Source organism: Melanerpes formicivorus, unplaced genomic scaffold, assembly GCF_026170545.1.
Source record: "Melanerpes formicivorus ecotype bairdi unplaced genomic scaffold, bMelFor1.0.p_v2 SCAF_107, whole genome shotgun sequence".
Taxonomy (NCBI): domain Eukaryota; kingdom Metazoa; phylum Chordata; class Aves; order Piciformes; family Picidae; genus Melanerpes; species Melanerpes formicivorus.
The window spans coordinates 1,173,545-1,195,102 of NW_027142459.1; the positions used below are offsets into that span (position 1 = coordinate 1,173,545).

Consider the following 21,558-nt stretch of genomic DNA (forward strand, 5'->3'; position numbering starts at 1 on the left):
GCCCGGTGCTGCTGGAGAAGCGGAGTCGAGAGAGGTGGTGGTACCGCGGGCCGGGCCTCGCCGCGGCCTGCGCCCACCCCCTCCATCAGGTGAGCCTGGCCCTGCCGCGGTAAGTTATCCGCAGACAGTCCTCCACAGCCTTGAGGCTCTGTCCTGGGCTGCTTCGGTGTCGGTAGCTTGTCCGAGCCTTTCGAGTAGTCCAGCGCTGAGTATGGAGTGCAGGAGGGAGGAAGGGAGGAGGGAGCGGTGCGGGGCTGTGGGGTACGAGCGGGCTCAAGTGCCCTGGAAGGTGGTTGTCAGTCCCGGGAAACACTGCGATAAATTGACCAGTGGTGGAAAAGTGTCCGCTTCCTTCTGGTAGTCGCGGAGCTGCTGGTGAGGTGGCAGTCGGTGGGGATCCCCGTCCAGCTGGCTTCGCGCTCGCTGCCTGGCTGGGGGAGGGACGCGTTACAAGGGTTTTTGAAGCGTACACCCATGAGCAGGGCTCTGTTCTTCTTTCCCCTCACTCCTCTGTCTCTTGAAATGGGCTGGGACCGAAGCTTAACTACTCAGGTTACACGCAAAGGACGTGCAGATCTTAAAATGTTATAAACAGAGCAGTCTGCAGATTATGTGCAAAACTCTTGCAAGTGCAGGGTATTTTATGCCCTTGGGTTTTTTTTGTGTGTGTGCAGAAGGTGGCTTTTGTGATGATGTTAAGAAGCAAAAAAGCTTGGTACTAGCCTTGGATGCCGCTGAGGTTTGATATTCTTTAGTGAGCTGTAAAACGAGAAAAGTCGCTCCCTGGCTCCAGCCACTTTGCAGTCTGAATGAGGAACTGGCGAGCACTTAAATACTACCTTGGAATAGAAAAGTGCCTGCAGCTCTTCCTGCTGTTTTCACTTAAATGCTGTGCACTGCATTACTTCCTGGGTATCTTATGTGTAGCATGGGCTATGGAAGAGTGGAAATGTTCACTAGGCAAGCTTGGGTGTTTACTTTTGTGGTTAACCTTCTAATTTGCAATTATTCTTTCCCTTGCTGTTTAAGATAAGTTTTAATACAGGCAGAAGAGGATCTGATAGCCCAGAGCTTGAGGGCAACCATTTGTGTTTGTGCTGTGAGCGCAGATGGTTGGACTAGCAGATGTTCTTCAGGGCCAGTTAAGGTTCCAGCTTCTCATTTCTTGCTCTGCAACATGAAAAGAAAGAAAGAAAAAGCAATAAAAAGGCAAACCTTTGCATGTGTGGGTGAGCATTATGTGTGAGATACAGCAGTGGGCACTGCTGCCGAGCTGGAGCACAAAGGCTTAGGTTTTTCTCTGTGAATTGACTTAACTGTAGTTTCTTGTAACCATTCTCACAGGTGTTGCACCTGGTGATTTCTGTGTCTATGTGCAATCAAGTTCTGAGTTGACCACAAATGCAGAAGGAAAGGAAATGTTTTAGATGCTGAACAGCTCTTCTTTTATTTTTGTAGCATAGATTAAATGGGAAATAGAAAATTGTTGTTGCATTCTAAATATTGCTGGATAAAATCTTGTCTTTTGCAGGTAGATTTCAATCACCTTCTTTTAGATAGGTTTTTGTTTTCTGTGCAGGGCTGTAATAGGAGAGGGATGAACTGATTGATTTTGTAATGGGTAAGAGGTTTTTTCCACCTCTGGGTCTCAACCTCCACTCCTGTCGCTGCTATTATCTTCTGTGTCTAAATGTGGGCAACTCGTGTTCTTCTTTCAGAAGCAGCACTCTCAGTAGGCTCACTGAAAAGGAGATGTCAGTTAAGAAGTTCTGCCTATTTACACCCCCCTTAGTAATGAGATAAAAGAAGTGAGATCTTGGAAGTTTGTGTAATCACTTAGCAAATTTAAAATTAAATCAGCTTTTCATCTGAGGAGCTGGGTGGATGCAGTGTTCTCTGTAGAACAATGGTTGCCTTTCCTCGTGGTCCGGGATCCTGACACATCTGTACCCTCCACCCGCTCACTGCCGTGAACAAAGAACTGAAGGAGCTGCTCCAGCAGGTAGTGGTGGGCAGCAGCCTTGGAATTTTAATGATGCTGAAATTAGAGCAGGTGCCTTCAAGTGCCTTCTGGTGTCATGAAGCAAGCTAAAACTTTCTGGAACAATCCCAGAAAGGTTTGAGTGGGAAGGGACCTTTCAAGGCCATCCAGTCCAACCCCCCCCTGCAGTCAGCAGGGACATCTGCAATTAGAGCAGATTTTTCAGAGCCCCAAACCACATGACTGGCAAGGGTTCCGGGGATGGGGGTTAAAACTAGCTGGGCCCAAAGAGTGGTGAGGAATGGAGTTAAATACAGTTGGTGGCTGGTCACAAGTGATGTGAAGAGTCTGGGGAAGAGGAGGCTCAGGGGACACCTTACTGCTCTCTACAACTACTTTAAAGGAGGTTGCAGCCAGGTGGGGGTTGGTCTCTTCTCCTAGGCAACCAGCACCAGAACAAGAGGACACAGCCTCAAGCTGCACCAGGGGAGGTTTAGGCTGGAGGTTAGGAAGAAGTTCTTCCAAGAAAGAGAGATTGGCCATTGGAATGGGCTGCCCAGGGAGGTGGTGGAGTCACCATCACTGGAGATGTTTAGGAAGAGACTGGGTGGGGTGCTTGGTGCCATGGTTTAGTTGATTAGATGGTGTTGGATAATAGGTTGGACTCGATGATCTCGAAGGTCTTTTCCAACCTGGTTAATTCTATTCTAAAGCCAAGTTCTGAGTCCAGCACTTGGGTCACAATAGCCTAGCCTTGTGAATGCTCCAGAATTAGGGCAGAGTGTCTGGAAGCTGCCTGGTGAACAAGGACGTGGGGGTGTTGATCAACAGCTGGTAGAAGATGAGCTAATATGTGCCCAGGTGGCCAAGAAGGGCCACCTGGGCAGCATTTGGGCCTGGATCAGCAATAGTGTGGCTGTCAGAAGCAGGACAGGGATTGTCCTCCTGTACTGGGCAGTGGTGAGGCCACACCTTGAGTACTGAATACAGTTTTGGGCCACTCACTCAAAGGAGAATGTTGAAAGGTACAGAGAAGGACAATGATACTCCTGAGGGGTCTGGTGAGGAGCAGCTAAGGTAAATGGGGCTGTTCAGCCTGGAGAAAAGGAGGCTGAGGGGAGACCTTCTGGCTCTCTACAACTCCCTGAAAGGAGGTTGGAGACAGGTGGGGTGGTGTCTTCTGCCTAGTATCAGGTGATGTAAGGAGGGGAAATGGCCTGAGATTGCACCAAGGGAGGTTTAGGTTGGACAGGAGGAAGAATTTCTTCCCTGCAAGAGTGGTCAGGCGTTGGAACAGGCTGCCCAGGTAGGTGGTGGAGTCACCATCCCTGGAGATGTTCAAGAAACCTGTGGACATGGCACTTGGGGACTTTTTTTTTTAATGGCCATGATGGTGCTGGGTTGATGGCTGGCCTTGATCTTAGAGGGCTTTTCCAACTAAAACAGTTTCATGATTGTGTAATTAATGCAGCACAGGCTGTTAATTGATATTTCATTGTCCTGGGTTTAATTTGCATGGAAAACCAGCAGGTGAGGGTTACAAACTTGGATTGGGGAGCAGTAAGTCTAATGAAGAGAAAAGCAAAAGTGAGTTTTGCCTGCTCTGGGTGGTGTGTCTGAGCACCATGAGTAATGAAGCTGCTGACGTAGAGCCTTGAGTAACGTGTTGAATGTTCCCTCTGCTGCAGATGGACCAGTCATCTCCAACCTACATGCTTGCCAACCTAACCCACTTGCATTCCGAGCAGCTCCTGCAAGGCTTGAACCTGCTGCGCCAGCACCGCGAGCTCTGTGACATCATCCTGCGGGTCGGCGATGTCAAGATCCACGCTCACAAGGTGGTGCTGGCCAGCATCAGCCCCTACTTCAAAGCCATGTTCACCGGGAACCTCTCCGAGAAGGAGAACTCCGAGGTGGAGTTCCAGTGCATCGACGAGGCGGCCTTGCAGGCCATCGTGGAGTATGCCTACACGGGGACTGTCTTTATCTCCCAGGACACTGTAGAATCGCTTCTACCAGCTGCAAACCTCCTGCAGATCAAGCTGGTGGTGAAGGAATGCTGTGACTTTCTGGAAAGCCAACTCGATCCCGGCAACTGCATCGGGATTTCGCGTTTCGCCGAGACCTACGGCTGCCACGACCTCTACCTGGCTGCCAACAAGTACATCTGTCAGAACTTTGAGGAGGTCTGTCAGACGGAAGAGTTTTTTGAGCTCACCCATTCAGAGTTGGATGAAATTGTCTCCAACGACTGCTTGAATGTGGTGACGGAGGAGACCGTGTTCTACGCGCTGGAGTCCTGGATCAAATACGACGTGCAGGAGAGGCAGAAGTACCTGGCCCAGCTGCTGCACTGTGTCCGCCTACCCCTGCTCAGTGTCAAGTTCCTCACCAGGTTGTATGAAGCAAACCATCTCATTCGTGATGACCACACTTGCAAACACCTCCTGAATGAGGCCCTCAAGTACCACTTCATGCCTGAGCACAGACTCTCCCACCAGACCATGCTGATGACGCGGCCTCGCTGCGCGCCGAAAGTTCTCTGTGCTGTGGGAGGAAAAGCAGGGCTCTTTGCATGCTTGGAAAGGTGAGGACTGGGGAGGTGGTGGCAGCCCTGGAGAGGTGGGATCATCTTCTCTGGGAGAGTGACAGAGCCCTGGAGAAGGTTACGCAGAGAGGTCACAGAGTCTTTGTTTGGAGACATACCAAACTCAGCTGGGCATTGTGATCCTGGGCAAGCTGCTGAGGGTGCCCCTGCTTTAGCAGGGGATTGGACTGGGTGATCTCCAGAGGTTCCTTCCAACCCACACCATGCTGGCATCCTGTGGTGCCAACATTGCATTAACATTTCCAGAAGTGGGAGTTAAACCACAGGAGGATCTGCATGTCCATGAGTATTTGCATGCAGTGCTTTTGATATCAGTGCACCCTTACCAGCTGGGTTGGTATTCTCATGCTACAGAAACTGGTTCTGCAGCTGAATCCTGGGATAATATTTTACTGAAGAGATTTTTTTGTTTCTGTGACAGTTCTTGGCTGCAGGTAAAAACCTGTCTTGTCTCATTTCAAGTTAACTTTCCTGATAACAGGGATTGATAGATGTTGGGACTGGGAATTGCTTGGTTTATAGATTTAGAAATCTAACAAGTCACAAGTTGTTCATACAGATAACTCCCCAGTAGGATTAAAAGTAGGAAGCAGGAAAGCTTAACTCCACTCTTTTTCTCACTTACACTTGCTAGAAGGCTCTTTTTCACTTTTTCCCTGCTTCACAGTAACAGAATTACTCGGGTATTTTTTTGGTGCTACTATTTTGTGACTGGGCTGCTGCCCAAGAGCCAGCCTGCTGTGGCATAGACCCACAGAATTGTTTGGGTTGGAAAATCCCTCTAAGATAATCAAGTCCAACCACCAACCCACCACCACCATGGCATTGAACCATGTCCCCATGTGACATATCCACATATTTTTTGAATACCTCCAGGAACAGTGACTACTCCACCTCCATGGGCAGCCTGTTACAATGCCTGATCACTCTTCCAAGAAAGAAATTGTTTCTAATGTGCAACCTGACCCTCCCTTGGCACAATTTCAGGCCATTTGCTCTCAGTTTATCACCTGATACTAGGGAGAAGAGACCAACCCCCTCCTGACTCCAATCTCCTTTCAGGGAGTTGTAGAGAGCCAGAAGGTCTCCCCTCAGCCTCCTTGTCTTCAGACTAAATGACCCCAGGTCCCTCAGCTGCTCCTCACCAGACCTGTTCTGACCCTTCACCAGCGTAATTGCCCTTCTGTAGACCTGCTCCAGCTGCTCAATGTCCTTCTTGGACTGAGGGTCCCAAAACTAAACCCAGGACTCAAAGTGTAGCCTCAGCAGTACAGGGGAACAATCACTGCCCTGGTCTGATCCAAGCCAGGATGCTGGTGGACTTTCTGGCCACCTGAACACACACTGCTGTTAGCCCACACCCCCAAGTGCTTTTCTGCTGGGCAGTTTCCAGCTACTCTGCCCCATGCCTGCTTCTTGGTTCTTAGCTAGTGGCTACTAACTCTCCATGAGTTTCATTTTCTTGTTTCTTTGACCTATTTCTGTTCCCTGTGTGCTGGACACCTTGAAATCATGTCAGTAATTAACTAAACCTTGTCAGGTGGGTTGACCAGAGTCTAAATGTGATGAGCTAAACTCACCATACTGTAACATTGAGCAGAAGTAAAAGCAAACACAAATAAGCAAGGTTTGGAAAACAGATTCAAATTAGGTTGTTCCACTTCAACATTCCATTTAAATTATACACTGTGTAAAATACAGACTTAAAAACCTACAAATTATACTTTCTAAATGTATGTTTTACATATATAGAGACACAGGCTCTCCAGTTCCCCTTGTCTCTCACCAACTTATGGCTGGTCTGACTGGGTTTGACTTCACTTTACCCTTCATGGCCCTTTGATTTCTTACCTCAGTCACACCCCACTTCCAGACGCTGCTGGGGCATCACCACTGTCTTGTCTTCCCTTCCCTCAGTGCTCTCCTGCCTGGTTTCTGCGTTCAAATGAAAGGAACAAGAATAGGACAAGAGGAAATGGCTTCAAGTTGCACCAGGGGGAGCTTTAGAATAGAATTAACCAGGTTGGAAAAGACCTTTGAGATCATCAAGTCCAACCTATCAGCCAACACCATCTAATCAACTAAACCATGGCACCAAGCACCTCATCCAGTCTCTTCCTAAACACCTCCAGTGATGGCGACTCCACCACCTCCCTGGGCAGCCCATTCCAATGGCAAATCAGTCTTTCTGTGAAGAACTTCTTCCTAACATCCAGCCTAAACCTCCCCTGGCATAGCTTGAGACTGTGTCCTCTTGTTCTGTTGGTAGTAAGTTGGCCTTCAGGAACAACTTCTTCCCCTTGAAGGTTGTGAAGGTCTGGCCCTGGCTGCCCAGTGCAGGGATGGAGTCCCAATCTGAGGAGGGTTTTCAAAGCTGTGGAGATACCATGCTGAGGGACATGGTTTGGTAGTGACCTGGCAGTGCATGGTTAAAGGTTGGACTCAATCCTAAAGGTCTCTTCTGGCCAAAATGATTCTTTGTGATTTCAGCTCTTGGCCTTGATGCTGTGGCTCTGCATCATGCTATAGTCTGTGAAACTGGGGTTGTAGCTCTTTAGAACAGTCAGCAGCATTTTCACTTTAGCTTCTGTTTGGGCTGTTGGAAGAATGAGATTGGATGTATGAAGTAGTTACAGAATGGCTTGAGGTGGAAGGGACCTCAATGATCCTCTAGTTCCAGTGCCCCTGCCATAGGCAGGAATACCTTCCACCAGGCCAGGTTGATCAAGGGCTTGTCCAGCCTGGTCTTGAACACTTCCAGGGAGGGGACTTCCACAATCTTCCTGGGCAGCCTGTTCCAGTGTCTCACCACCCTCACAGTGAAGAACTTTTCTAATATCTGACCTAGATCTCACCTGCTGTAGTTTTGAGCCATTCCCACTCATGCTGTCACTACAAGCCCTTGCAAAAAGTCCCTCCCCAGTTCTCCTGTAGCCCCTGCAGGTACTGGAATGCTGCTCTGAGCTTTCCTTGGAGCCTTCTTCAGGCTGAACAGCCCCAACTCTTGCAGTCTGTCCCCGCAGCAGGGGTGCTCCAGCCCTCTTACCATCTTTGTGGCCTCCTGGACCTTCTCCAACAGCTCCATGTCCTCCTTGTGTTGAGGGCACCATAGCCCAGGAAGAGCCTCATGAGAACAGAAGGACAGAATCACCTCCCTTGACCTGCTGGTTACATATCTTTTGATGCAGCCCAGGACAAGGTTGGCTTTTTAAAGTGGGTTCTTTGATGCTCAGAGGCAGATTGCTCCAGAAGGTCAGCTCTGCTCTCATAATGTTTGTTTTCTCTCTTTCAGTGTGGAAATGTACTTTCCCCAGAACGACTCCTGGATAGGCCTGGCTCCCCTCAGCATCCCTCGCTATGAGTTTGGGATCTGTGTCCTTGACCAGAAGCTCTATGTGGTGGGAGGGATTGCAACCCATGTGTGCCAAGGCATCAGCTACCGAAAGCATGAGAACTCAGTGGAGTGCTGGGACCCTGACACCAACACTTGGACCTCCCTGGAGAGGATGGTGGAGAGCCGGAGCACGCTGGGAGTGGTGGTTCTGGCAGGAGAGCTCTATGCCTTGGGCGGCTATGACGGGCAGTCCTACCTGAGAACTGTGGAGAAATACATCCCCAAAGTGAAGGAGTGGCAGGTGGTGGCTCCCATGAACAAAACCAGAAGTTGCTTTGCTGCAGCTGTCTTGGATGGGATGATCTATGCCATTGGTGGCTATGGTCCTGCCCACATGAACAGGTATTGGTGCAGGGAGCCTGGAGTCGTGAGCAAGAGATCAGCAAAATTCCATCTGAGGCTCCTGTTGGGAAGCCAATTAAAAATTAATCTTAGATTGGTAATCTACAGTGGGGCTCGTGACTCCTTGTTCTGCAGTGTCACTGACAACTCAGCTGAGCCAGCCTGTGGCCAAGAAGGCCACCAGCATCCTGGCCTGGATCAGTGATAGCATGGTCAGCAGGACAAGAGCAGGGATTGTCCCACTGCCCCCCCCACTGCTGAGGCCACACCTTGAACACTGGATTCAGTTTTGGGCCACTCACTCCAAGAAGGACATTGACACGCTGGAGTGTGTCTGGATGAGGGCAAAGAAGCTGATCAAGGGTCTGGAGAACAGGTCTGGTGAGGAGCAACTGAGGGACATGGCGTTGTTTAGGCTGGAGAAAAGGAGGCTGAAGGGCGACCTCACTGCTCTGCAGCTCCCTGAAGGGAGGTTGGTAGAAAGCTCTCCCGAAGACCAAGTGATAGGACAAGAGGAAACAGCCTCAAGTTGCTCCAGGGGAGGTTTAGGTTGGACATTAGAAGAAACTTCTTGCCTTGAAAGTGTCCTGAAAGACTGGAACAGGCTCCCTAGGGAGGTGGTTAAATCCCCATCCATGGAGGTTTTTCAGAGCCACAGAGATGTGGTGCTGAGGGATGTGGTTTAGGATCAGACCTGGTAGAGTTAAGACAGTCACTGGATTTGATGATCTTAAAGGTCTTCTCCAGCCAAAGCAATTCAGTTACTATAACTGCCTCCACAACTTCTCTGGGCAACCTTTTCCAATGTTTCACCACCCTCAGGGGGAAGAATTTCTTCCCAATATCTAATCTAAACTTAGCCTCTTACCAATTTGAAGCTATTATTCCTCATCCTGTCACTTCTCAAGTGTCTTTACGTGTTCCAATTTACAGCTACTGTGTTTGGGTTGGTTTTCATCCTTAAGAAGGATTAAATGGTTGGACACAGTCTCAAACTATGCCAGGGGAAGTTTAGGCTTGAGGTGAGGAGGATGTTCTTCACAGAGAGAGTTGTTAGCCATTGGAATGTGCTGCCCAGGGAGGTGGTGGAGTCACTGTCCCTGGAGGTGTTCAAAAAGGGATTGCATGTGGCACTTGGTGCCATGGTTTAGTAGTCACACGGTGTTGGGTGATAGGTTGGACTTCATGATCTTTGAGGTCTTTTCCAACCTTATTGATTCTATGACTTGATCACAGAAAACATTGGTTGGAAGAGGCCTCAAAGATCTTCCAGTCCAACCCTCAACCCAGTTTAGGGTCAATCCTAAACCATGTGCCTAAACACCAGGTCCACACACTGCTTAAACACCTCCAGGGATGGTGTCTCCACCACTGCCCTGGGCAGCCCATGCCAATGCTTGATAACCCTCTCTGTGAAGAAATATTTTGTAGCATCCAGCCTGAACCTGCCGTGGTGCAGCTTGAAAGAGCTTCCTCCGGTCCTGCTGATCTTGGAGGTCTCTTCCAACCGTAACAAAGCTATGTTTGTGTGTCGTTAGCTTTAATGTTTCAAACTCTAGTTTTGAACTGCCAGGCTGTTTCATGTGCTGAATCCACACACAACTGTGGTACGTACCTCAGATGGAATCCTGGTCTAGTCTTGGTGCTACATTTTATTGAAAGCTGAGGATGGTGGTTGCTGGTCTGGTGCTGGGTAGACGTAATCTTGCTTCATGCCATATCACAAGGAGGTGGTCTGCTACCAGCATACTATTTAAATAATGGAGTCATAGCATTCTTTTGGTTGAACAAGACCTCTAATCAAGTCCAACCTTCAGCCAACCCCACCATGGCCATTAAACCATGTCCCTAGGTGCCATGTCCACACATGCCTTGAATACCTCCAGGCACAGTGACTCCACCACCTCCTGAGCTGCCTCTTCCAACGCCTGACCACCCTTGCAGGAAAGAAATTGTTCCTGATATCCAACCTAAACCTCCCCTGGTGCGATTTCAGGCTGTTTCCTCTTGTTCTATAACCTGATACTACAGAGAAGAGACCAACCCCCACCTGGCTCCAACCTCCTCTTCTCCAGGATGAACAACACCAGTCCCTTCAGCTGCTCCTCACCAGACCTCCAGGTCCTTCCATTGTCCCACATCCCTATGGATGGGTGGGGACACTCAGTGATGCAAAGGAATCATCAATATTCCCTTTTCTTTGTTAAAATTAGGGAACAAGCCAGCTGTCATTCCCTTCAGGAAGCAGATGAATGAGCTGCAAACCCAAAGAGCTGGGTAAGGAATGAAGACCTTGCTCAGAGGCAGGGCTGCATTGACTGTTTAACAGTGCAGCATGAGCAGCATTCCTCTAGTCATTAATTGCACTTAATTTTCTACTTGATACATTTGATGAAGCAGAGGATTAGTTCCCAATTAGCACAGTACAGCCAAGGAGCTTGCACTGGGAAAATGCAAATGATTTTTTAATTACTGAAGCAAACCTAGCAATGACTTAAACAGTTTGCTTGCTATGGCTATATGAAACTTCATCTGGTGTTTTTCTAGCTGATTATGTTTTAATTAATGAGCTGAAATAATAAACAAACCATCTCTACAGTAGTCCCTTCCAACCCAACTATACTGTGATTCACAGATGACACTGGGTTGGAAGGGACTCTAAAAGGTCATTTTGTCCAACCCCCCTGCAGTCAGCAGGAGCACCTCCAACTAGATCAGGCTGCTCAGGGCCACATCACGTCTTACCCTGAATGTCTCCAGGGATGGGACGTCAATCACAGCAAGTCAAGAGAGCTTCTCACCCTCTGCCTTACAGAGATCACTTCTGGAATCTGGGATCCATTTCTAAGTTCCCCAGTTCAAGAGAGACAGGGTACTACTGGAGAGACTCCAGTGGAGGCTGCAAGGAAAAGTGACCTTTTTATTTTTGACTCAGGATAACTGAGCTGTGCTGTTGTCCTGGGTGGTCACTCTTACCTCTGTGCCAAGTTTGTACTAACTTCAGTGACAGCTTAAAGTAAAGCAGGGTACCTCTGGGCTGCTCTCTTCACTGCAACCATGTGGCACAGACCATAGAAAGTGGATGATAATCAAGTCCTCTTGCCTGAAGTTGTAGAATCAGAGTTTGGTTGGAAAATACCTCCAAGAACATTGAGTCCAACCATCAACTCAAAACCACTATGGTTACGCCCAAAACTTGAATGCTCAGTGTTCACCCAGGCCTTTGACAGGTAGACTTGGTGACCTCTTTGCAGGAAATTCAACTTCTTGTTTGGTGTCAGGGTGCTGGAGCCCTGGAGCAGGCTGCCCAGAGAGGTGGTGGACTCTCCTTCTCTGGAGGGATTCCAAACCCAGCTGGACATTGTGATCCTGGGCAAGTCCTGTGGGTGACCCTGTTTGAGCAGGGGGGTTGGAATGGGTGATCTCCAGAGGTCCCTTCCAACCCCCACAGTGCTGATATTGGGTGAGGTTCCAATGTCACTGGAGGCCTCACCAGTAGTTTGTTTGCCTTCACAGCATGGAGCGCTATGACCCCAGCAAGAACTCCTGGGAGCCGGTGGCTTCGATGGCTGACAAGCGAATAAACTTTGGTGTTGGTGTCATGCTGGGCTTCATCTTTGTGGTAGGTGGACACAATGGTGTGTCTCACTTGTCCAGCATCGAGAGATATGACCCTCATCAGAACCAATGGACTGTGTGTCGACCCATGAAGGAGCCCAGAACAGGTAGGGACGTGGGAAGACCTCCGCAGGTCGCGCTGGCACCTTCTCAGATACAAACTGCTCTTCAGTGCGCTAAAAGCCACGGCAGAGCTGCAGCTCTGCTCTCTGCAGAGCACTGAGCTGCATCTAGGCGTGTGACCATCAGTCACCTCTGGCACAGAATGATTGTTGCTTCATTTTTAACTGCAGTCCAGTTTAAGCTTGTGCTGCAGCAAAAATGAACGTTTGTCTTCTCCTTCCGCTGATCTGAGTGAGTTGCAGCCTTTCTGTGCTCACTGTTCTATTGTGTTGCCTTTGATTTTATTTCCATAGAATGGTTTGGGTTGGAAGGCACCTTAAAGACCATCTAGTTCCAATCCCCCTGCCATGGGTAGGGACACCTCCCACTAGACCAGGTTGCTCAAGGCCTCATCCAGCCTGGCCTTGAACATTTCTGGGGAGGGATTTCAATGTCTCACCACCCTCACTGTAAACAATTGGACTTTGGTATTGATTTGACATCTCAGTTGGAGGCTTGAGAGTTCATTCTCTCTTCTGTCTCCCTCTCAAGGAGTATAGAGACAGAAAGATAGAGTGTTGTCATAGCAAAGGGTGTTGAAACAGTTGGAAAAGGGGTGTAGGACCTGAATGGAGGAGAAGAACCTATTTTCTTTAAAGATAGCCCAAAAGTCTTATAAGGAGCAGTGAGAGAACTGGCCTCATTTAGTCTGGAGAGGATGAGGCTCAGGGAGAGCTGGCTCTGTACAACTCCTTAAAAGGAGAGTGGAGCAAGGTAGGGATTGGTCTCTTCTCTGTATTATCAGGTGATAGAACAAGAGGAAATGGCCTGAAACTGCCAGGGAAAGTTTAGGTTGGATGTTAGGAACAATTTCTTTCCTGCAAGAGTGGTCAGGCGTTGGAACAGGCTGCCCAGGGAGGTGGTGGAGTCACCATCCCTGGAGGTGTTCAAGAAACATGTGGACATGGCAGTTTGGGTCATGGAACCATGGCCACAGTGGTGTTGGGTTGATGGTTGGACTCCATGGTCTTAGTGGCCTTTTCCAACCCAAGGAATTCTGTGGTTCTATGGGAAGAGGAGAGGCTGAGAGGGCTTGTCTGTTGAGCCTTTAGGAAAAGAAGTGGTGGTTCCAATTAGGAGCAAAGATATTACTGATTTCCACAGTTAGTGATGATGGAATCAGTTTTATATCTTTTTTTCCCCCTCCCCTGCAGGTGTTGGTGCAGCTGTCATTGACAACTACCTTTATGTGGTTGGAGGCCATTCAGGCTCATCCTACCTGAACACTGTCCAGAAGTATGACCCCATCTCAGACACCTGGCTGGACTCTGCTGGGATGATGTACTGTCGATGCAACTTTGGCTTGACTGCACTTTGATGGCAAGCAGGGCTTTGGTGGACCAGACACAAAGGTGGAGCTTAAGTCTGCTTGGAAATAAATCCTGCTGGTGGAGCCCACGAGCTGCGTTTTCTGAAGCTGGAGGAACGTGGTGAAGTTGGGGCTGACATGAAGAAGAATTTGGTTTCTTCAGGGATGGAGGGAATGGAAAGCTTATTCCCAGCTGGGTTTAGGTAGCATCCTGTTAAAGGGGGAGGTGAACTTGAGAGAGTACTGGGATAATATCTAACCCCTTCACCTTCTAGAGGTCCTCTCTCTTCCTCCTGCCTCCTCTGAACCGTGAAGTTTCCCATGCTTGGGGCGCATGGATGCGTGGTGTGACTGGAGAGCTTGCTGAGACTTGGCTGGTTGTGTCTTGACGTGTAGAAGACACCAGTGCTTCATCACTTTGTGTTATTTTTTTAATGAACAGTAACTAAAGGGCTGCCTTGTTTCTGTCTCTCAAGGCTTGTAAATAATAAACACCATGGTTTGTTGCCTGCACGCTCTCCTTTGGTACCTGCTCGCTGGTCGGAGGGCTGGGATGATAATTAGTAACTATTTAAATTGATTTACAAGGCAAATTTGTTGCCTCTTCATGAATTTTCCTTTTTTGGTGAGGAGAAGTCACATTTTGAACACCCTTGGTGTTTCCTGTGTGGTGGAGTCACCATTCCAGGAGGTGTTCAAGAAATGTGGGCTTGGCACTTTGGGACATGGTTTTGTGGCCATGGTCGTCTTAGGTTGATGGTTGGACTCAATGATCTTAGAGATCTTTTCCAACCCCTGTGATTCTTTTGGTGGATGAGTGCTAAATGACTTCATCTTCCTCCTGTGCTGTGGGTTGTCAGTTGTAACACAGGACAAAATGACATCAGGAGGCGCCACAGCAGCATAAAATTGACACTCCAGGGAAAAAATCCATCCCAACCCTCTCCCAAACCTGCTTGTGTCCATACTCCTTTCTTCAGAGAATGATTGTTTCATTAGCATGTTCAGGTCTCCATATGGTGCTAAATGTAGGACTTGATGGGAAGGCTGGTACAGGTTTTGGTGCAGTTTGTGTGGAGCATGATTTGGTTGTCCCAATTCTCTGCTTGATACACCTGTGCCTGTGGAAGCTGTTAAGAACAACAGGGTGTGCTGAGCTCCAGAGCTGTGACATCATTTTCTGTTCCAGAATATCTATGTTCTTTTGTTCATCATTTCACAAAGACATAAATAGGGAGAGAATGGTGAGATCCCTTCCTGGCTTCTTCAGCCTTGAAGCTGCAGTGACTGCCAAGTGTGGAGCAGAGTCACTCATCCCCAGTGTGTAACAGAGTAGAGGATTCTGCTTCCTGCCAGTAACCAGAATCTCAACAGAGAGCTCTGGGATAATCCTAAAATTAGTGACAGTCTGGGCAGATAAATTTATTTATCTTCTTTAAAAGAGATGAGTGAATAGATACAAGTTGTAGCTGATTTAGGATGGTTTGATTTGGCTTTCAACTAGGACTCACCATCAGCTTGGATTTCTTTTTTGATGTCTACATCTGTTTTCAGGTACTGAAGAACCTTTCTGCCTCTAGAGTTGGTTTTCCCTTAAGATGTTAAATTGCTGATTGGCTCTCCATGTTCGACCATGTTCAAGCCCTGTTTCTTTCCCCTTGTTAAATCCCTTTGTGTTTCCCCTCATTTTGACATGTTAAATCCCTGGGGGTTTCCCCTGTTTTTACATGTTCAATTCCTTGGTTTTCACCCCCATAGAATATCCTTTCTGAAGGTGCAATAACAGATGAAATAGTTGCTTTAAAAGCCATTTCTTCACAAGGATGCTGAGCAGAGGGGTTGGGCTGTACCTGATTTATTCCAACCAGGCAAGCAGTGGGCTTCTGTCTTCTTCCATATGCTAATTCTAAACAGGCCAGGAAATGAGGCTGTTTTACCAGAAAACATGATTCCTGGAGAAATATTTGCACAGCTGGTAAAATCCTGCCCTTACTCTTCACATCTGGTGGAATGAAGCAGGACTTTCAAAGCAAAGCAAATGAATGTCAGCCTTTTTCCCTGGAGTTTGGCCCACTCTGGAACCCAGTTTGATAGCAATAAGCCTAATTTAATGATTTCAGTAACTCTTTGCTAGGACATGAGCAGCTTCATGGGTGTGTGTGGCCTGTTTGTGTGTGGGGAGGAGAAGGATGGGGAGCAGATTAGTGTTGCAGGATTGAGGGAGGTGTTTCAGCTTGTTGCCTTCAAACACACTGGCTCACATGTGCTGCTTGGCTTTTCAGTTTTTCACAGGTTGCTCATCATGTTTGCCAACAGACACCAGAGATAAAGGCACTTGACAAAGAAAGAGTGAGGAAAAAATGCCCAGCAATTCCTTACTGAAGAGGAGTTGATGCTTTCTGTTGGCTGGAACCACAGGCTTCCTAAGAATGGTTTGGGTTGAAAGGGACCTTAAAGATAATCTAGTTGTTATATTCATAGAATAGTTTGGGTTGGAAGTGACCTTAAAGACCATCCAGTCCCAAACCCCCTGCCCCATGCAGGGATGTCTCTTACTAGACCAGGTCACTCAAAGCCCCATCCATCCTGTCCAAGGATGCTTCCAGGCTTGGAGCCTCCACCATTTCTCTGGGCAACCTGTTCCAGTGTATCACCACCCTTTTAGTGAAGAATTTCCTCTAAATGTCCAATCTTAATCCAGTTTCTTCTAGTTTGAAGCCATTGCACCTTATCCTGTCACTCCATGCCTTTGTCAAAAGTCCCTCCCCAGCTCTCCTGTAGCCCCCTTCATCTACTGGAACACTGCTCTAAGGTCTCCCTGGAGCCTTCTCCAGGCTGAACAACCCCAGCCAGCTCTCTCATCTTGTCCCCATAGGGGAAGGACTCCAGCCCTCTGATCATCTTTGTGGCCTCCTCTGTACCCACTCCAACAGTTCTATGTCCTTCCTGTGTTGGGGGCTCCAGAGCTGGACCCAACACTGTGGGTGGGGTCTCAGCAGAATTGGAGAAACAGTTTGGTGTGCACCATCTCTCTGAGAGTTTATCAACATCAGGATTCTACAGGTGATGATGTTCCTGTACCCCCCCTGATTGAATACATTAGGAAACACCCTTTTCAGTTGGTGCAGAGTGGTGCAAGGTACAGAAATCATTTTGACTTAACCAAAACAAACAACCTGGAGGTTGTTGGTTGTTAGTCAGTGTTGACTGGAGTTGGGTTTGATGAGCTTTAAAGGTCCCTCCCAACCCAAAATGTTCTTTCACTTATGGAAGACAAAAGCACTACAAATTGCCAAGTGTTTTACACTTTCTTTTTTCCTTTTTCAACCTGGGCTGTGGCAGATTAGCTCAGAGATTGACCCCATATTGTGTGATAAATCTAAGATAGTCTCATGAAACACCTCTGTGTCTGAAGAATGGGTAAATGCCTCCTTGAAACATGCTGCTGTTGTTAGGTGAGCTGTTCAGCTGGAGGTGGATCAACCTTGGGATTGTGGCACTGAAAATCACCTGAAATCTTCATGTTCTGTTCTGGGTGCTTGTTCTCCTCACCAAGTGCTTGGTTCTGGCAAGATCAGACACAACAATCCCTTTGGATCTGCATTTGGAGGTGGATGCTCTCATTGCAATGTCTGTCTGGTGGTTGGAAAAGCAAATTAAGGACCTTCAACTAAGATGTCACCCCACTCCAAATTATCATCCAGTTCTGCTTGGTACTCACTCAAAATGATCTGCAAAGCACTTTAGAAATGAGTATCAGTTTCTATGCAGACAGCTCCTCAATTTCTGCTTTTGTTTTTAGTTCGAACACTCATCTGTGAGCTTCTCAATGGTCTCTCCTCCCAGGAATGTTTTTCCTTCAGGAAATCCAGCTGGGATTTATAGAATGCTTTGGATTGGAAGGGACCTTTAAAGGTCATCTAGTCCACCCACATCAACTTTCTGACCTTGCAGTCCACACTGTATGTCTTTTAATCTCACCAGAGGCCTAAGTCTGCTTAAAATTTTTTAGTGTCTCAACCTAATACCCAAGCAGATTATAGGCACACAAATGCTGAGGAGCTACCTAGTTCCCCCTCAGTGCTGGACTGCAGCCTTTAATTACAGCACCAGAACAAGAGGACACAGTCTCAAGCTGCACCAGGGGAAGTTTAGGCTTGAGGTGAGGAGAAAGTTCTTCACCGAGAGAGTCGTTCGCCATTGGAATGTGCTGCCCAGGGAGGTGGTGGAGTCACCATCACTGGAGGTGTTCAAGAGGGGATTGGATGTGGCACTCGGTGCCATGGTTTAGTAGTCATGAGGTCTGTGGTGACAGGTTGGACTTGATGATCTTTGAGGTCTCTTCCAACCTTGGTGATACTGTGATACAGCCGTTAATAGTCAGCTGGATGAAGCAACCAATGCCCCTTGGTTTCAAGGGGCTTGCTACACAGTGCTTCTGCATACCATTTGATGGTGTCTTCTAGAAATGCTTTTCCTTCAGGAAATCCATCTAGGAATTGATGCTCTCTGGGCTCTTCTCCTAGGAAAAGCTTTTCCAGGTCTCTCTTCCTAGAAATGCTTTTCCTTCAGGCAACCCAGCTGGAGTTTCTAGAAGGGTGAAGTGTCCAGTAGGTGTTAGTTAACTTCCTGGGAGCCAATGTGTGCTTCTGTCCGTTTGCCATCTGTAAGTCCCCATCCACCCTCTGAAACAATGCAAAACGGCCAAACTTGCCTTAAATTCTTGATCTTTACCTAACAAAGCAAAGAACTGGATGATAATTCCAATTTGTTTTTGCCTTATGAGCTGTGCTGTCTCTCCAACCCCAGGAGAACCTGTCGTTTCGAGCAGGATTTTGTACAGACGACACCGAATCGTACTCGGGCTCGACCAGGGTGCTTTGGTTGGGTGTGTACCATGATTTCCTTTGTGTCCCTGGAGTGGTTTTTATGTGTCTGTCTTTTCTAGCAGCAACCTTCTGGGTCTGTCATTGTTTACAGAAGTGGCATTTTTTTGTTGTTGTTGTTCCCCAAGGAAAAGAACCCTCTCCTGCATTCTGGGTCTTGTGTTCTCAAGGTGTTTGTTCTCGTGATGATGCTCTGTAGGTATTGTTGTACCTATTTCATTGAATGTGAACCTGTTTAGTAAATAAACCCTGGGAAAAAAAAAAAACAACCAACAACTGATTTTTTTTTTGGACATTTGTGTTGGGCAGTGACTATAAATAGGCTGCAGCTTGAGTCTCCTAACACAGGAATACCTCTGGGAATCGTTGCTCCGAAGCAGTTATACCTCAACCCTGCAAAGCAGCAGATCTGGAGCAGGAGTCAGCTTCCTCTTCTTGAGGAGGGGTGAGCTGGTTGGAAGACCCTCACACCAATAACTGTGTTACTGGTTTATCCCAGTGGTATTAGAAGCTCCTGTGAAGAGGATTTTAATATGGCTTGCTCTTTCCTGTCTGTAGCTATAACTATCCCAGAATCCCCAAATGGTTTGGGTTGGAAGGGACCTCTGGAGATCATCCAGTCCAACTCTGCTGCTAAAGCAGAGGCACCCACAGCAGCTTGCCCAGCAGCACAATGACCAGGTGGGTTTGGAATCTCTCCAGAGAGGGAGACTCCACAACCTTTCTGGGTAGACTGCTCCAGGGCTCCAGCAGCCTCACACCAAACAAGTTTCTCCTTGTGTTCAGATGGAGCCTCTTGGATTTCAGTTTGTGCCTGTTACCCCTTGTCCCTGTCACTGGGCACCACTGAGAAGAGTCTGGCCCCATCTTCTTGCCCACCACAGGTCCTTTAGCTCTTGCTGAGCATTGAGAAGATGCCCTCTGGGGCTGCTCTTTTGCAGGCTCAACAGCCCCAGGTCTCTCAGCCTTTCCTCCTCCCAGAGATGCTCCAGGTCCCTCAGCATCATTAGAGCCTACACTGGAAGCTCCCCAATAGTTCACTGTCTCTCTTGAACTGGGCTCCCCAGTTCTGGACCCAGGAGTCCAGATGCAGCCTCGCTGGGGCAAAATAGAAGGGTCAGGAAAACCTCCCTTGACCTGCTGGCCACACTCTTCATGCACCCTCCTTAGCCATAAGAACACTTTGTTGGATCCTGGGGAACTTGTTCCTGACAAGTACTCCCAGTTTTCTGTGAAGCTGCTTCCCAGCAGGTCACCCCTCCCCTGTATTGGTGCAGGGGGTTGTTCCTCCCCAGGTGCAGGACCCTACAGTGGCCTTGATTGAATTTCATGAGGTTCGTCTCCCCCAACTCTCCAGCCTGGTCAGGTCTTTTTGAATGGCTGAACAGCCTGATGCGGTCTCAGCCACTACTCCCAGTTTGATATCATCAGCAAACTGGCTGAGCTTTATTCAGGTCCCTGATGATGTTGAACGAGACTGGACCTAGTCATAACCCCTGTGGAACACCACAAGTTCCAGGCCTCCACCTAGACTCTGCACTGCTGATCACAACCCTCTCAGCTCTGTCCTTTAGCCAGTTCTCAGCCCACCAGTCTCACTGATGAGTCAGTGGCAGTTGCTGGAACACAAAGCCACCTGTTCCTGCTTCTCTTGGCAGAAGAGCATGCTCTGGAGAGCTACAGACGTTTCTCTGTCCTGGTGAGGGCCAGCATCTCTGAGTGCCTTCAGAAACATGGGCTTTTCAAGGCCAGAGGGGCTTGCAGGTAAGTCATTTCAGTTTGCTATTAGACAACACCTCACAGCTGTACTTTGGGTGCTGGCTTCACCGTGGGTGGTTCCAGGCTTGGGGCAGAGTGGCTGAAAGTTTCCTGGCAGAAAAGGACCTGAAGGTGTTGGTGACAGTGACTGAAGATGAGCCAGCAGCGTGCCCAGGTAGCCACCAGCATCCTGGCCAGGATCAGCAGTATTGTGGCCAGCAGGACCAGGGCAGGGATTGCCCTCCTTTGCTCAGTACCATGGAGGCCATACTGGGTTTAGTTTTGAGCCACTCACTCCAAGAAGGGCATTGAGGTGTTGGAGCAGGTCCAGAGAAGGGCAATGAAGCTGGTGAAGGGTCTGGAGAATAGGTCTGGTGAGGAGCAGCTGAGGGAACTGGGGGTGTTTAGTGTGGAGAAAAGAAGGCTGAGGGGAGACCTTCTGGTTCTTTACAACTCCCTGAAAGGAGGCTGGAGCGAGGTGGGGTTGCTCTCCTCTCTGAAGGAACAAGTATTAGGACAAGAGGAAACAGCCTCAAGTTACCCCAGGGCAGGTTTAGGTTGGACATGTGGAACAATTTCTTCCCCCAAAGGGTTGTCAAAGCTTAGCTCAGGCTGCCTGGGGCAGTAGTGGAGTCCCCATCCCTGGAGGGGTTTCAAATCCATGGAGATGTGGTGCTGAGGAGCATGGTTTAGTGGTGACCTTCAGTGCTGGGTTAATGGTTGGACTTGGTGACTTTAAGGATCTTTTCCAATGTTAATCACTCTGTACTTCACAACCCAGTTGACAGACAGGGCAGGAGAGGAATTTTTCTGATTGATTTCAGCAGAAATTCAATTGATTTCAGTAGTTTCCCAGTTTTCCTACAATAAGCTGTCAGAAGCACACCAGCACCTCACACAGCATTTGATGTGGCCCAGCAGCAGGCAGCTCCCATGGTCCTCCTCTTCACTGAATCACAGAATGGTTTTGGTTGGAAGGGACCTTAAAGATCCTCTAGTTCAAATCATCTGCCATGGGCAAGAACAGCTTCCACTAGGCCAGGTTGCTCAAGGTCTTCTTTTGAGCTTATCATCTAGACCTTAATTGTAGACCTGGCCAGAAACAACCACCAAAAGAAGATAATTTGGGGGGGGGGGGGTGGGGTTGTTGATAGGTGTCTGATATTAACCAGAAATGGCAAAACCAGCAAAATCTGCTTTATTTGCTTCCTGGGGCTCTCTTGCCATGCTGCTGTGGCTGCTGGGCTCTCTCCCCTCCCAGTGTATGAAGCAGTTTATGATCAAATATCTTCTTTTTCTTCACCCAGCTATTGCTCTAATTTAGTATTAACGCACTTCCAGAAGCTGCAGCAGATGCAGGGATCAGAGCACTTTGATTTTAAAGCTGGGCATAAAAGCAATTATTGCCCTGTAAAATGAGACATATCTGGTCATTTAGAGGCTTTTTATCATCCTGAACATTCTCAGAATTAAAAACTGCCACCACCAAGGCTTAATGAG

The 21,558-nt window shown here is 48.2% G+C and overlaps 1 protein-coding gene across 2 annotated transcripts; it reads left to right on the forward strand.

Annotated features, from left to right (window-relative positions):
• The first annotated feature begins 16 nt into the window (after positions 1 to 16).
• On the forward strand, positions 17 to 18,548 carry KLHL28 (kelch like family member 28). Of its 2 annotated transcripts, none has more exons than XM_068166797.1 (5): positions 17 to 89; positions 3,670 to 4,568; positions 7,882 to 8,325; positions 11,842 to 12,050; positions 13,260 to 18,548. In XM_068166797.1, exons 2-5 carry the CDS (start codon positions 3,670 to 3,672, stop codon positions 13,421 to 13,423), a joined length of 1,716 nt encoding a protein of 571 aa, XP_068022898.1. In that variant the 5' UTR covers positions 17 to 89; the 3' UTR covers positions 13,424 to 18,548. The 2 variants fall into 2 exon arrangements, with proteins under 2 accessions (XP_068022898.1, XP_068022899.1); XM_068166798.1 differs by having other exon boundaries at positions 18 to 109.
• The last annotated feature ends 3,010 nt before the right edge of the window (positions 18,549 to 21,558 follow it).

Bases quoted from the DNA above. Each gene is read 5' to 3' on its own strand.
- KLHL28 (XM_068166797.1), top strand. From the start codon at position 3,670: ATGGACCAGTCATCTCCAACCTACATGCTTGCCAACCTAACCCACTTG. The intron at 8,326-11,841 runs GTATTGGTGCAG...TTGCCTTCACAG, and splicing joins GGTCCTGCCCACATGAACAG to CATGGAGCGCTATGACCCCA. The intron at 12,051-13,259 runs GTAGGGACGTGG...CCTCCCCTGCAG, and splicing joins CATGAAGGAGCCCAGAACAG to GTGTTGGTGCAGCTGTCATT.